At 39.6% G+C, this 12,242-nt stretch overlaps 2 protein-coding genes across 2 annotated transcripts; both read right to left on the bottom strand.

Moving 5' to 3' along the window:
- Window positions 1–2,826: 2,826 nt before the first annotated feature.
- LOC108049974 (probable zinc transporter protein DDB_G0283629) lies at window positions 2,827–3,471 on the bottom strand. The gene has a single exon (XM_017131402.1). It carries the CDS (start codon window positions 3,369–3,371, stop codon window positions 2,916–2,918), a length of 456 nt encoding a protein of 151 aa, XP_016986891.1. The 5' UTR covers window positions 3,372–3,471; the 3' UTR covers window positions 2,827–2,915.
- A 7,777-nt stretch (window positions 3,472–11,248) lies between these two features.
- On the bottom strand, window positions 11,249–11,788 carry LOC108049976. Its single transcript, XM_017131405.1, has one exon. The coding sequence runs from the start codon at window positions 11,685–11,687 to the stop codon at window positions 11,331–11,333; it is 357 nt and encodes a 118-aa protein (XP_016986894.1). The 5' UTR covers window positions 11,688–11,788; the 3' UTR covers window positions 11,249–11,330.
- Between the last annotated feature and the right edge of the window lie 454 nt (window positions 11,789–12,242).

Below are 12,242 nucleotides of genomic sequence, written 5' to 3'. Positions count from 1 at the left end.
TTACCAAAAATAAAATTGAGAAAGAAGGAAGATCCAGTTGGAAAAGGAGGTAATGCTACCCCAGCAATTAATCAGTGAAATTGCAGCCAGAATATAATAATAAATGAGCCGCCAGTCGAAACAGAAGCTTTAAAAAGTCAAACCACAAATACAGTGAATTTTTCTGTTTTCTTCAGCATTTTCCCTTTGGAAAAGTCTCCGGAATTCGGCACAATTAAAGTATATAAAATTTAAATTTAAACAAAAAACTACCATATAAACCTTTATTTTCCATATTTCTTTTTACTTTGCCGTATCAGCATTTTTTATAGCATGTCACAATGGCTTTCATTTAATTTATCGGCTTAACTGACAACCATTTTCCATCTAAATGCATTTCAGCCTCTAACATTCATCGCAAATAAACAAAAAATGTTTTCCAATACCAAATATGAAAAGCCAAAAGCAATCGAATTGGAAGCGATAATGAAAACGCAGCAATTGTAGTGGTATTTGTTTACATATAGATATATTTGTATGCACAGAGAAAACGCTTTGAACGAAATAAAATTGGCAATAGTGGAGGATTAGATATGGCTGTATTGCCTTTGAAGGCAAGGAGTTTTGAATATGAAAATTAATTGAAAAATAAAAGCCATTAAAAGTGCTTTTTAATATTTTTAATAAGAAAATAATAAACGAACTTATTTATATACATATATAATTTACTTCTTTATTTATATAGTTAATATATTATTATTGTTGTATTGAGCACTTATATGTATGTTGTACACTAACATTAAATACCAAATTATTCCAAAGTGATTTACAAAGAATGAGAAGTCATAATTCACCTGTTATAAAGGGCAATAAACAAACAAAATATTACACCTTTATGGAAACCGATGTTTCACTGTACCTTTATCATGTTTAGTATATATGCGACTGACTGTAACTCCTGTCTGATATCTGCATTCGTGTGGTCGTAAATCGTTTCTGCTCGTTGGAACCACCTCCTCGCCGCTCAACGCCTGGGATTTATGATACAAAATACGAAAATCTCTTCCATCTGCCTGACACCACCCCCTCCCTCTCCCCCTCCCCCTCCACCTCCTCACCGCCCCTGCCACGCCCCCCGCCCTACTTGCCACCATATTTGTCAGTTGCAAAATGGCTGCTAGATGGCAAGTCTAACGCTTTTTACGGCTGTCACTTTCTGTTTTGCTGTTACTTTTCAACACATTTTTGACAAAGTCAGCAGAACGATGGACAATGGATAGCGGAGAAGGCGGAGAAAGGAGGTGAAAGCGAGGAGAAATCGGGGGAAAAGCGGAGAAAGGGGGTTGGAATTTCCCTGAAGCGTTCTATATATGTGTTTGTGTATGTGTTTCAAGCTGAACGCCTTTTGCGTTTGGCCATTTCCTTTCGGCTCGCCGCTTTTCCCATTTCCATTTACATTTTCCAGCCAAATGGCTGAAAACTCGACTGGAATTGTTGTTAAATACTTTGGGGCTTAATTGCAGAGAAACGCAAGAAGGCTTAGCCTCATCAAGTACCCCTTAATGCTTTCCCCTTTTTTAAATATTTTTATTTTAGACACTTCAATCAGGAATAATCATGTATTTTCCTATTTAAAAAAATATGTTTGAAGTAATATATATATATTTATATATCTCTCTTATCTTATTTATATATCGTTATCTTATTTTTTAAACATTTTTAATCAGAATAATATAAAATATGGTATTCAATCTTAAGTTTTCTCGATAAATATGAAAATGATTTGTTAATCAATTTGCTTTTTAGCTCTAGTGTATCCTCAAATTGGTAGTTTTAAACATAATTATGTTTTTTGGAGAAGAGATGAACAATCCCAAGATACCCCTCAAGATTTCGCCACTCCACGGTACGATAAAGACGAAATTGAATAGCGGACATTAATCAAGTTTTACTTGGCCCAAAATTGCTGAAACGGCTGCTCGCCTGCAATTTGCTCGCCCGGAGTCCTGCTCTTCGATCCGTAAAGGAAACAAACCGCCTGCCACGCCCCCTCCACTGCCACCGCCCCCGGGCAGAGGGCGTTCAGTTGCTCAGGTAAAAGGCAGCACGTCTGGACAAATGTTTGTGGCCAGGCCATTAATGCTGCAGTGCAGCCGAAGATGCAGGGATCCGGCGATGGCCAACTGGACAACTGTTTAATTATAGCAAAATATTTGTGCAGGCAAATCAATTAAGGCCGAGCAATGACAACCCGCAGGCTGCAGTCCGTAAATGGGAATTGCAGAAATATGGGATGGCCATCGCATCGCATCGAAATCAATTGAATCGTAATGAAAAGGGTGAAATGAATACCTGTGTTTCAAGACTGCAACTATTGTTTTATGACCCTCGTTCTGCCAAATTGTAATATGCTACATTTCGGATTCGCCACCAGCAAATGAAACAAAAACACTAAGATTTCACAAATTAATTTTCACTTTTGTATGTGTTTAGTCAGTTAAGTTACTAAACTGAGTGAGTACTTTCGATTGGTTAAACTTAAACTAATTGTTACTACCAAATGAATTCATTATTTTATTTCTATTATTTAAGGGCCGTATTTGTCTTTAATTTTGTATTTCAGTTTGAAATTCGAATACAGCTCACTACTGGTATTGTGCTTTGTTTTTAAGCCTCAGAAAGAGAACTCTGGATTTAATTCCTATTTCCATTTGGTTAAACTTCATCTGATTGTTACTTCAAAAATACAGTAGTATACACATTATATTTGTTAAATTTAAATTTGTACCCTCAAAGTCATCCAAGTATACATTAAAATTGCCGTTTAAATTAAAAACCCCTTGTGAGAACACTCTTTCAGAAAACATTTTAATAGTTGCAAAGACCAAACGCACAGAAAATCGATGAGATAACGCCAAGAAGTGGTGAGCCGACCGCTACCAGAAGTCGCCCTTGGCCCCGGCTGCATAGTTGGCTCCATAACTGGATCCGCAGCTGGATCCACCACCAGGTCGTCCTCCGCCAGCGTAGCCCTGGTCCGTGTCCATGCCGTTGTAGGCGCGGAAGGCCTCTCCGTCGTCCAAACAGGGCTCCCGGAACTGCGGGATGTAGTTGGGCATGGGACAGCTCATCTGCCGGAAGTCGCCCATGCCCATGTCCATCCGCAGGTAACAACTCGGGCTTTGATGCGACTGGGAGTGGGAGTGGTTGTGATGGGACATGGGATGAGGATGAGTATGGGGATGAGTATGGGGATGGGGATGGCGATGGGAATGAGGATGATGGGTCCGCTGGTATCCGGAGGTGTTCGGGTCCATCATATCCCCCATCTGGGGATAAACGGGCGAGGTCACCGGCTGACCATCCCAGAAAGAAAGCGCATTCCACACCATTGCGTCGTTTTCAATTTGTAACGAAATTTGAAATGTTTTCAAGAAATAATTTACTTGGAATTTGGTACTGCCTAACGATCCGAATGTTATCGAGAATGGATTTCAACTGACTGTGAGTAGGTCTCTAAAAGCCAAAAAAAAACTTTTGGTATGACATTAGCCACGCAGGTTACTTTGCTTCCGAATTGGAAAAGTTTCACCAAAGGCAACTATATTTATCGGACATGTTCAGGTTAGTAGGCCTTGAAATATATGTTTTATATGCAAATTTACTACGAAACCTATAAAAAACTCTACGGATTCAGTGCCGTGACGGATTTTAAGATTGGATTTCAAATCTATCAACAACCGCCAAAGATTTCAGAGACTTTCCAGTTCATAACATAAGTAAATGTGTCCAAAAATAAGAATCCCATTTATCCAGTTTGTTTTTCTCCCTCAAGGGCTAATTTGTGCGTGGTCATAAAGAGATTCGCATTAAAATTCGCGGGAGACGACGCAACATTTTATGATGGATGCATTTCCTTTATGGCCGGCAACTTGAAACAAAACGATTAAGCTCGGTATCGGGCCATTAAGCAAAGTGGCGTTGTAAAGGGCCTCCGAATGGCAGACCCAATCCCTGTTCCTGACCCACTTTCAGTTCCACATCCTTAGCCGTTTCCAAAGAGGGGGCAGGGGGGAAGGGGGGGAAGTCCTGGCAGGACTCCGCCCAGGGGAGCAATCCGCTGCCGCCTGGTCAAACTTTTCTAGTGTCAGCTCCGGTCCAGGCCGCAGGCCACGAACAAACACATGCCTAATGAAGCGCACTCCGAATGCGAATGCGAATGCCCCAATTTCCCAGCCCAATTCCCGGCACAGTGGGTAGTTTTAGGGGCCCCATATTTCAGGCTATTCTATTTCTTTTTGTTTCCAGCTCATTCCCAAAAAGAAATCATTGGAACATTTATTTTATTAAGGCTAGAAGGCAAGTCCAAAATCGTAACACTTTAAAGTTTATTTGGATTATAATGTGATAACTTTAGAATTTCATTTAGCTTATTATTATTTTTACTGACTGCTGATATATAGGAGTTTACATACAATTCAAATTTTAAAAGGATTTTATTATATTTATTAACTATTTCTAATATTTATTAACTGAAATCGCATTTGGTTGCAATGCAAAACTATTTTATAGGAAGTCTTGCTACTCAAGAGTTCCATCAACATGTAATGACGTCTCCTAAAAGATATCAAGTCATAACGCTGAAAACTGCAGGGAAACAGTAGAACTATAGAACATAAGTATGTTTATTAAAGTTCAATGTTTGACCCCTGATCCTAAGTGTCATCTGAATGAACTCTTTTCGCTGCAAGTGGATTGAATTTACACAGTTCCCATAGTTTTCACACTTGACGCCTTTTTTAGTTACACATGCATAAAGGCGGAGGACCACCCCCTTTATGACTATATCTGTTGCAGCAATTTGCGGACCACTGTCGACCACTTTTGCCCCCCTTCTAGCCTTTTTTTGGGGGGGAGGGGGAGGGGGACCGCCGTCCATGTCCTGGGCCTGTCATCATGGCTGCCATTGTAGTTGCACCCGGAATGGTTGTTGTTGATGGCAAGTTGGCAATACCCACTAATTTATGCGTATTCAAGTTTAAATTGCAAATGCGTGCTACGTGTGGGACAGTTCCTGGTTCCTGGGGTTAAATAGGAGGGGGGGTGCACACAAAAAAAAGGGGCCATTAACTTTACAACATAAAACAAACACCTTTTAGATAAAAAAGGTACGTATTCCGATTACTCATATATTTAATTTAGAATACTTTTGTGGGTAAATTGCTTTAAACCATTTGTAGGTTTTTCTTTTATTAAAATTTTACTCATGTTAGTCAATGGTTTTCTTTTTAGCACTTGTGAGCTGCCCTAAAAACATATTTATTTCAAAAATTGCAAGGTCACCAAAACTTACAAATACTGCCACATTAATCTTGTTCTAAAAAACACAAAATAAACTTATAGAATTAGTGAGATTATTATATTAGTTATATTTAATAATATTTATTTACCACAGTTTTTTTTAGTGTGTGGTTGCAGGCTGTAGGCGCCTCAAAATGTTGACGTTGACCAAATTGGGCATTTTGTTCGATGGTTAGTGGATGGGCTGAGTAGCAGGTGGGTGGGTTGCAAGGTGGGTGGGTTGCAAGGTGGGTGGGTTGCAAGGTGGTTGGGTGGTGGGTGGCTGGACACACCGAGTGGGTGGTGCAGCTGATGATGTGGTATATTCTGCAATCACGCACTCACATGCGTTCACCGACAAGACAGGCCCAAAATGCATTCCATGTTTATTGTATTGCATTTTGCTGTTCTCACTGTCGCCTGGGATACACTGGAAAACATAATTTCTTCTTCATATTAATTTAAATATTTTAAGGTACATTACAAAAATATCAATATCAATGAATAGGTAGAAAATGGGTTATACTTTTCTTTAAAAGTAAATTTCTATAATATCGGTTTCTAAGATAGCAACATTATTTTCTGTGCATCGTTAGCATCAACGCCCTAGTTAGCCCCGCCCCCTTTGTCCACTTTTCCACCCCACTCACCCACCATTTAAATGCAAATGCACTGGACATGTCGCTGGATATCTCGCAGTGTTTCTGCCCTTTGTTCTGCCATATGTCCGTCCTTTGTTTTCCGTGTGGGCTTTTATTTTTATTTTCGTGGCTACATGCCTCTTCGGTGTTTCTCTGCCACTCCACTTAACGAAACCCTTTCTTTTTTGTTGTTTTTGAGATAAAAATAAGTGAAAAGTACTTGACATAAGTCTGGAAATAATTGAACAATATTAATTTTCTTTTACTCTGCACTAACGGCCCAAAAACTATCAACATTTCACCATCGCTTTTTAGTTTTTGACTCTCCTTGGTATTTTCCACGCTTTTTAAAAAACAGTTTAATTTAAATTTTAAACTATTTTAGGACCATTTAGAAAATGAAAACAAAATTAGACTTTAATTTAAATCTACGATAAATTTTAAAAAATATTTGTATTAAATGTAAAACTGCTATATTGAAATTATGAAATATTTTCTCAGTGCCTTGCTTTGTGGATATTTTCTCTGTTTTCCTTTGCTGCTACTTTATTCCCAGCCCCCCTTTCCCCCGCTTCCCCTCTTTCCGCCCCCTTTTGGCCGTAATTACATAGCCTAATTGTTGCTGCTGCCATTGTTGCTGTTGCTTTTGCTGTTGCTGTTGGCAGTGTCCGTTACTAACAATAAGTGCCGCCTTTCGGCCTGCATCGAAATGAGCCGAGTTAAGCACTTGAACTGCAATTTGCCAATGTTGCATGTGGCTTAACCCCACAACGCCCCCACTCCGTTTTAATTGCTGCCAGATTTTCACTTGCCAAACAATTTATCAAGGTTATCATTGTTAGCCGTTTACTTAAATTTCAATTTAATGCAATTAAAAATCATTTTTGAATTTCTAAGAGAAAACTAAGATTTTATTACCAAATAGATTTTCTATGAGGACAAGGTAAATTGAAATTAAAGTGTTAATAAAAATCGTTTCTCTAAGAACCAAATTGATTTACACATCTCTTTTGGTAGAACTGTGTTTCTATCATTATTTTAATTATTATGATTGACTTAATCAAAAGCATTCGCCCGGAAAAATAAACCAGAATAGGATTTTACAATTTAAAAGATAATACTTAACAAGCAGATTTGAAGAAGTTTCGAATTTCCAGAAAATGAGATATACAATACATTTTCCGTCAGGATGATTTCCCCCGTAATTCCCGCGCCCACACACTTTCCCACGGCCTCGAAAATTGTTTTCCTTCCCATTCACAATAAATAGCAGAAACTGTCAAACCGCTGTCGCTGCTGTAAAATGTTAAACATGAAATCCAAAACAAGCCCACAGCAACAAGGATATGGGACAACAACCACGCCGGTGTGACATATGAGTGCCGCTGTCAAACGTCGTCGGTGCTGGAAGATTTATGTGCCTCTAGCTCGGGATCGGGATGGGGATTGGGTGGGCCAGTCGAGGAGCAGCCACGTGTCCCGGGCCCAATCATAAAATATGAAAGGAGACAAATAAAAGAGGAGGCGGAAAAAAAAGGAGGGGGGCCGTCGGATAATTGGATCGGTTCCGTTTTGTCGATTCACCAGAAAAGCGCTAATGAAAACTCCGCACGGGGCGAAAGTGTTAAGACTCCAGTTCCCTCGTCCTTGTTATTGTTCTTCGCCGACGGGCGACACATGGTGCTGTGTGCGTGTGTGATTGATGCGATATATCCTTTGACAGGCTCGCACCCAAATCCATATCCCCGCAATACCCATATCCACACAATCGCCCAAAAGGACGCTTCATCAATGCGACAATGTCCTGACAGTTGCTTCGACAGTCGCAAGTGCAAGACAAACAAGCTGCACTTCTCGCACAACTGCGTCACCTTCCCGTCCCGCCCCCTTTTCCTGATTTTCCACCCGCCGCCCACACGTTTCACCACACGCACGAGAAACATATGCAAATGCAAGCCACCGTGGTGACCCACTCGTTAGGAAAGGCTTTCAAATACCAAATTCACTTAAAATGTTTTATTTAAATAACACTTTACATTTTAGAATTTTTTTACTAGCTTTAAAAAAGGATTTTTCTCAGAATAAAAAGTTTTTAACAATCGTGGCCTATAGATTCTAAGCTGCCAAACCAATCTCAAAGGTAGGTATTACAATCTGTAAGAGAATTACATCTTTGGTAAGGTCGGTTAACTAAAACTCGATTTGAAAAATAATAACAAGATTTTTACTTGAAGAGAGGAATCCAAATTGTAACCTTCTAACAACCTGATTTCCACTAAATATATGGATACCAATACATATTCATTTTATTTGGTTATATTTAAAAATATGAATTTTTTTAAAGTATGCATTGTTTATAATTTATTTATGAGATTATGTGTATATGTATAACTATTTATATATTATTTTGTATTATTTATTGATTAAACTTTTGTTTGGCTTTCGAAGTAGTACAAAATATTTATTTATTTTTCAGATAAATTTTTCCAGAAGCAATTCTCGTATAATTTTTAGCGCTTCAAAGCAGCACCACTGTGCACGCATCGAAGAAGAGAGAATCTGGTCGGGATGTGGGCAAACATGCGCCCTGTCAATATGCCAAGAACCGAATGCAGCTGGGAAAATAAACAGGATGCTCCTACCACCTCCATCTCCATCTGCCGCTCAACCTCGGCCTGCCACTCCGTCGACTGGGGATCCTTTTCCCCAAGGACCCACAACCAGACAGAGACCCAGAGCAACCACACCCTGCCTGTAATAATTATCGACTAGTATCTTCTCTCGACCAAAGTCATATTTCAGCCATCTGCAATCTCAACATTTTCGCAGCCAATTTCAAAAATTGAATGTTCGAGCTGGCCCGTTTCAGTGGGCATAAATTTGCGGCTCCACCGGCAATCAAAACAGGCTCTAAACCAGGACCTGCTGTTGGCTTTGATTAATAGCCGGGCCCATAAATCCGGCGGATGGTGGAGGAGAGAGGGGCGAGGGGCGGGGCTCAGGTAAGTAACTTGCATAAGTTAGGCGCACGGCCAACGGTCAACGGGTCGGCTACTTGTTATGGCCGCACGCTAATGAGAGGAAAGTGCTGTGGAGCGGCGGAAAATTCGGGGGAAATCCCATCGTTCCCAGGGACAGGATGTCTGTCATGTCAGTGGCGCGACGGAGCCTGTCATTTTTCAGACTTTGTCCGCCAACCGAAAAAAAAAACAAATGACACTAATAAGTTGAGCGTGGGCGAAAAACGCGGGGTACACTCAGAATGGCACACTGTAAATCGACTTTCAAGTCTGAATTACTTAAGATTTTTCACAAAATTGTAAGCTATAAATTTAAGCGGTACTAGTGATTAAGTGAGAAAACATTACCTATCTTTGATCACACAAAATTCAGATAACAATTATGTTTCACAGAAAATATACAGAAAATAAAAGCTCATAAATATATTTTATTTTGTAGATGCTGAAATATTATCCACAATTTTCTTATTAAGAAAACCCTAAAAAATTTAAGGATTAATTAAATAAAAAACTTTTTGATATCGGAAATAATTTATGTTTCCTAGACAAATGTAACTTTAAAATAGGTTAATATTTTCTTAAAGAAGACTTGTTAAATTGTATTTTTATGTGAAACATTATGTAAAATTTAATGGAAAACTTGCTTTAATCATGTCGTTTTAAAGTAGACATTTATCAAGTCATAAAATACATTAAACTTTAATAGTACATAAGTGTCCCTTTCCGTTTTTCCGAGTGAACAGAAGCCTGTTCGGCAGCAAAATATTTTCCAATTACCAAAGAAATATCCCCATTCATGCGCTCGATAAAAGGCAATTAAAAATGACTTATGCCATTGTTTTGGCTTCTGCCGGTCGAACGCTCAAAGTTTTATGGGGTCAGGCATCGGCCACGCCCCCTGACCGCCTCCGACATGTGTGTGCAATGGGCAAAGTTTTGTTTTCGGAACTTCTTGCTCGAAAATGAAATCCACCCAAATGCAAAATGAATACAAAATATGCTGGGAGTGCGGGACAAATCTCAGGACAAATAGTGGATTAGCTGTGATTGCGAGACATTAAAAGGGAAACTAGTGGCCAATTAGTTGGCTGCCTACCATCGCAACTTCCATATCAAATGAAATCCATTTCGATATCAAATAAAATCGCATATCAAAGGCCATTCCATATCGAGTTGAGTTGACTGCCTGCCGGCATTAATTCTCTGTGGAAATTAAATCGCGACACAAGTTAAATAGCCAACTCGCAGAAAGGAATTTCGTTAAATATTTTATTTAAATAAAGAAAAGGGGAGAAGGAGGGGAAGGAGGGGAAAGGGGGGAAATGGGGAAATGAAATTGTTGCAGCAGGGCAGGGCAGGTGCCATAGTTGGACCATAAATACTCCACACACCCATAAAAACCCAACGCCATCGGCATGCAAAATGCATTGCACTGTGGGGCGAAGGGGCGCCTTCTGCCATAAACATTTGCATTTGATGGCCCTTTTTTAGGAGCAGGATGTGGAAAAGAGTTTACATAAAATAAAATAATATTCGCAATCAAACGGAGTCGAGGGCTCGCCATAAATTCTTAGCGAGGAATAGGGCAAGTAGACAGGATAATGCATCCAAAGGAAGGACACAGTGGCGGTCATTAGACTGATCAATGGTTCTCCACTCAAACATTTTTATTAGCCACTATAACTTTGGAAAAATGTGGAAGCTTTCTGCGGCAGACATGCAAAATTTACCAGACTACCATTATTATTTTTTTCTATTCCATAATCTTAAAAAAAATACATAGGTATACAATATGGTACTGCCAACTCCTTATTGAAATTAAACCCTTTCTCGAGAATTCTGAGTATAACTTTGCTATCAAACTGCTACCTTGGCATTGCCAATACAATTTTTTTTAGCAATTTATGGGTGCTAGTATTTTGACTGCAATCGTTTGCCAAACGACAGATGTGCAAAATTGCAGCAAAACGAAACATAAAAATAAAAGGCAACCAAATGATTTGTATTCCATGGCAAATCGAAGAGTACTAGTCGTGGATGTTTAATTTTGCATTAATATCTTTGCTGCTTCTGAAGTTTCTTTCAACCAAATTCCTACTTAAATTCGATTTATATAGAATTTAAATTCAATTTAATTGTTGTAAATGATACGATTTTGATATACTTACTAAAATAAAAAAACAATTTAATAGTATTTTACATAGTACCAATAATTTTGAACTTTATCTAAGCATTTCGAATTTCTTTGCCAAGAGAAAAGACAATATGTTAAAAACTGGGAAGACAGCATGATGTTTATTTCACGGACAAATCGTGGGGCGGTAATGATGAGGGTGGGCATGCCCATTGTCTACCAGAAGTCCCCCTTGGCCCCGCCCCCCTGCACGCCCATTTCCATGTTGTTGTAGGCGCAGAAGGCCTCGCCGTTCTCGATGCAGGGTTCGTAGGATCCCTGGCCGTGTCCAAATCCAGGTCCCCGTTCCTGCGGCTGGCCATAGGGGTTTGCGGTCATCGGCCGGAAGTCGCCCATTCCCTGTGGCGCCACCGGATGCATCCCCGGACTGGAGGAGAACAACGCCGCCCTGGACCACTGACCACCATGGCCGACATAGCCGGTCGCATTGGGATTCGTGGCATCGCCCATCTGGGGATAGACGGGCGAGGTCACCGGCTGACCGTTCCAGAAGGATAACTCCTGCGACGACATGTCCGAAGGTCCTTGACAAATTTTGAGTCTGGGGTTTTGGTTCCAAAAATTACCTTTTTGTAATCATAAGAAATTTTATGACCGAGAATTTATTTTGGATCTTTTTCGTTATGAATACAGACTGTGACTGAGGGTATAAAAAACCAGAACGAGCATTTCAATTTGACATTTATCCCAGAGGATGGGTTGTTGTGTATTTGTGATTAGAAAAATTCCAAAAAGTGAAAAACATTGGTATAGTATTTATAGGCTTCTACAAGACATTCACAATATATACATTAGTTTTAATTAATTTCATGTTGTAGAGCCTCTGATTTTATTCCTTTGATAAATTTAAAATTTCCCCTGCCTTTTAAAGACCTAATGAAAAATGAATTGCCTGCTTTTGAGGGCGATTCTCATTGACAGTTGAGGCTCCTCTTTCCATTATTTTTGTAATTGCTCCTTGGACAGGACATGGCAGGCATCTCACTCCGGATTACAGCATTGAATCCTCGCTTTTTTTCCGTCCCCATCAATCGCTGGCACCAACTGGGAATGTTAATTAGCAGTTGA

The sequence above is a fragment of the Drosophila rhopaloa genome, unplaced genomic scaffold, assembly GCF_018152115.1.
Source record: "Drosophila rhopaloa isolate 14029-0021.01 unplaced genomic scaffold, ASM1815211v1 contig_3, whole genome shotgun sequence".
Classification (NCBI taxonomy): Eukaryota; Metazoa; Arthropoda; class Insecta; order Diptera; family Drosophilidae; genus Drosophila; species Drosophila rhopaloa.
Note: the sequence above shows the minus strand (reverse complement) of the source record. Positions and strands in the feature narration are given on the sequence as shown.

What these genes read in the sequence shown, in the direction of transcription:
- LOC108049976 (XM_017131405.1), bottom strand. Translation starts at nt 11,687, where the DNA reads ATGTCGTCGCAGGAGTTATCCTTCTGGAACGGTCAGCCGGTGACCTCG.
- LOC108049974 (XM_017131402.1), bottom strand. Translation starts at nt 3,371, where the DNA reads ATGGTGTGGAATGCGCTTTCTTTCTGGGATGGTCAGCCGGTGACCTCG.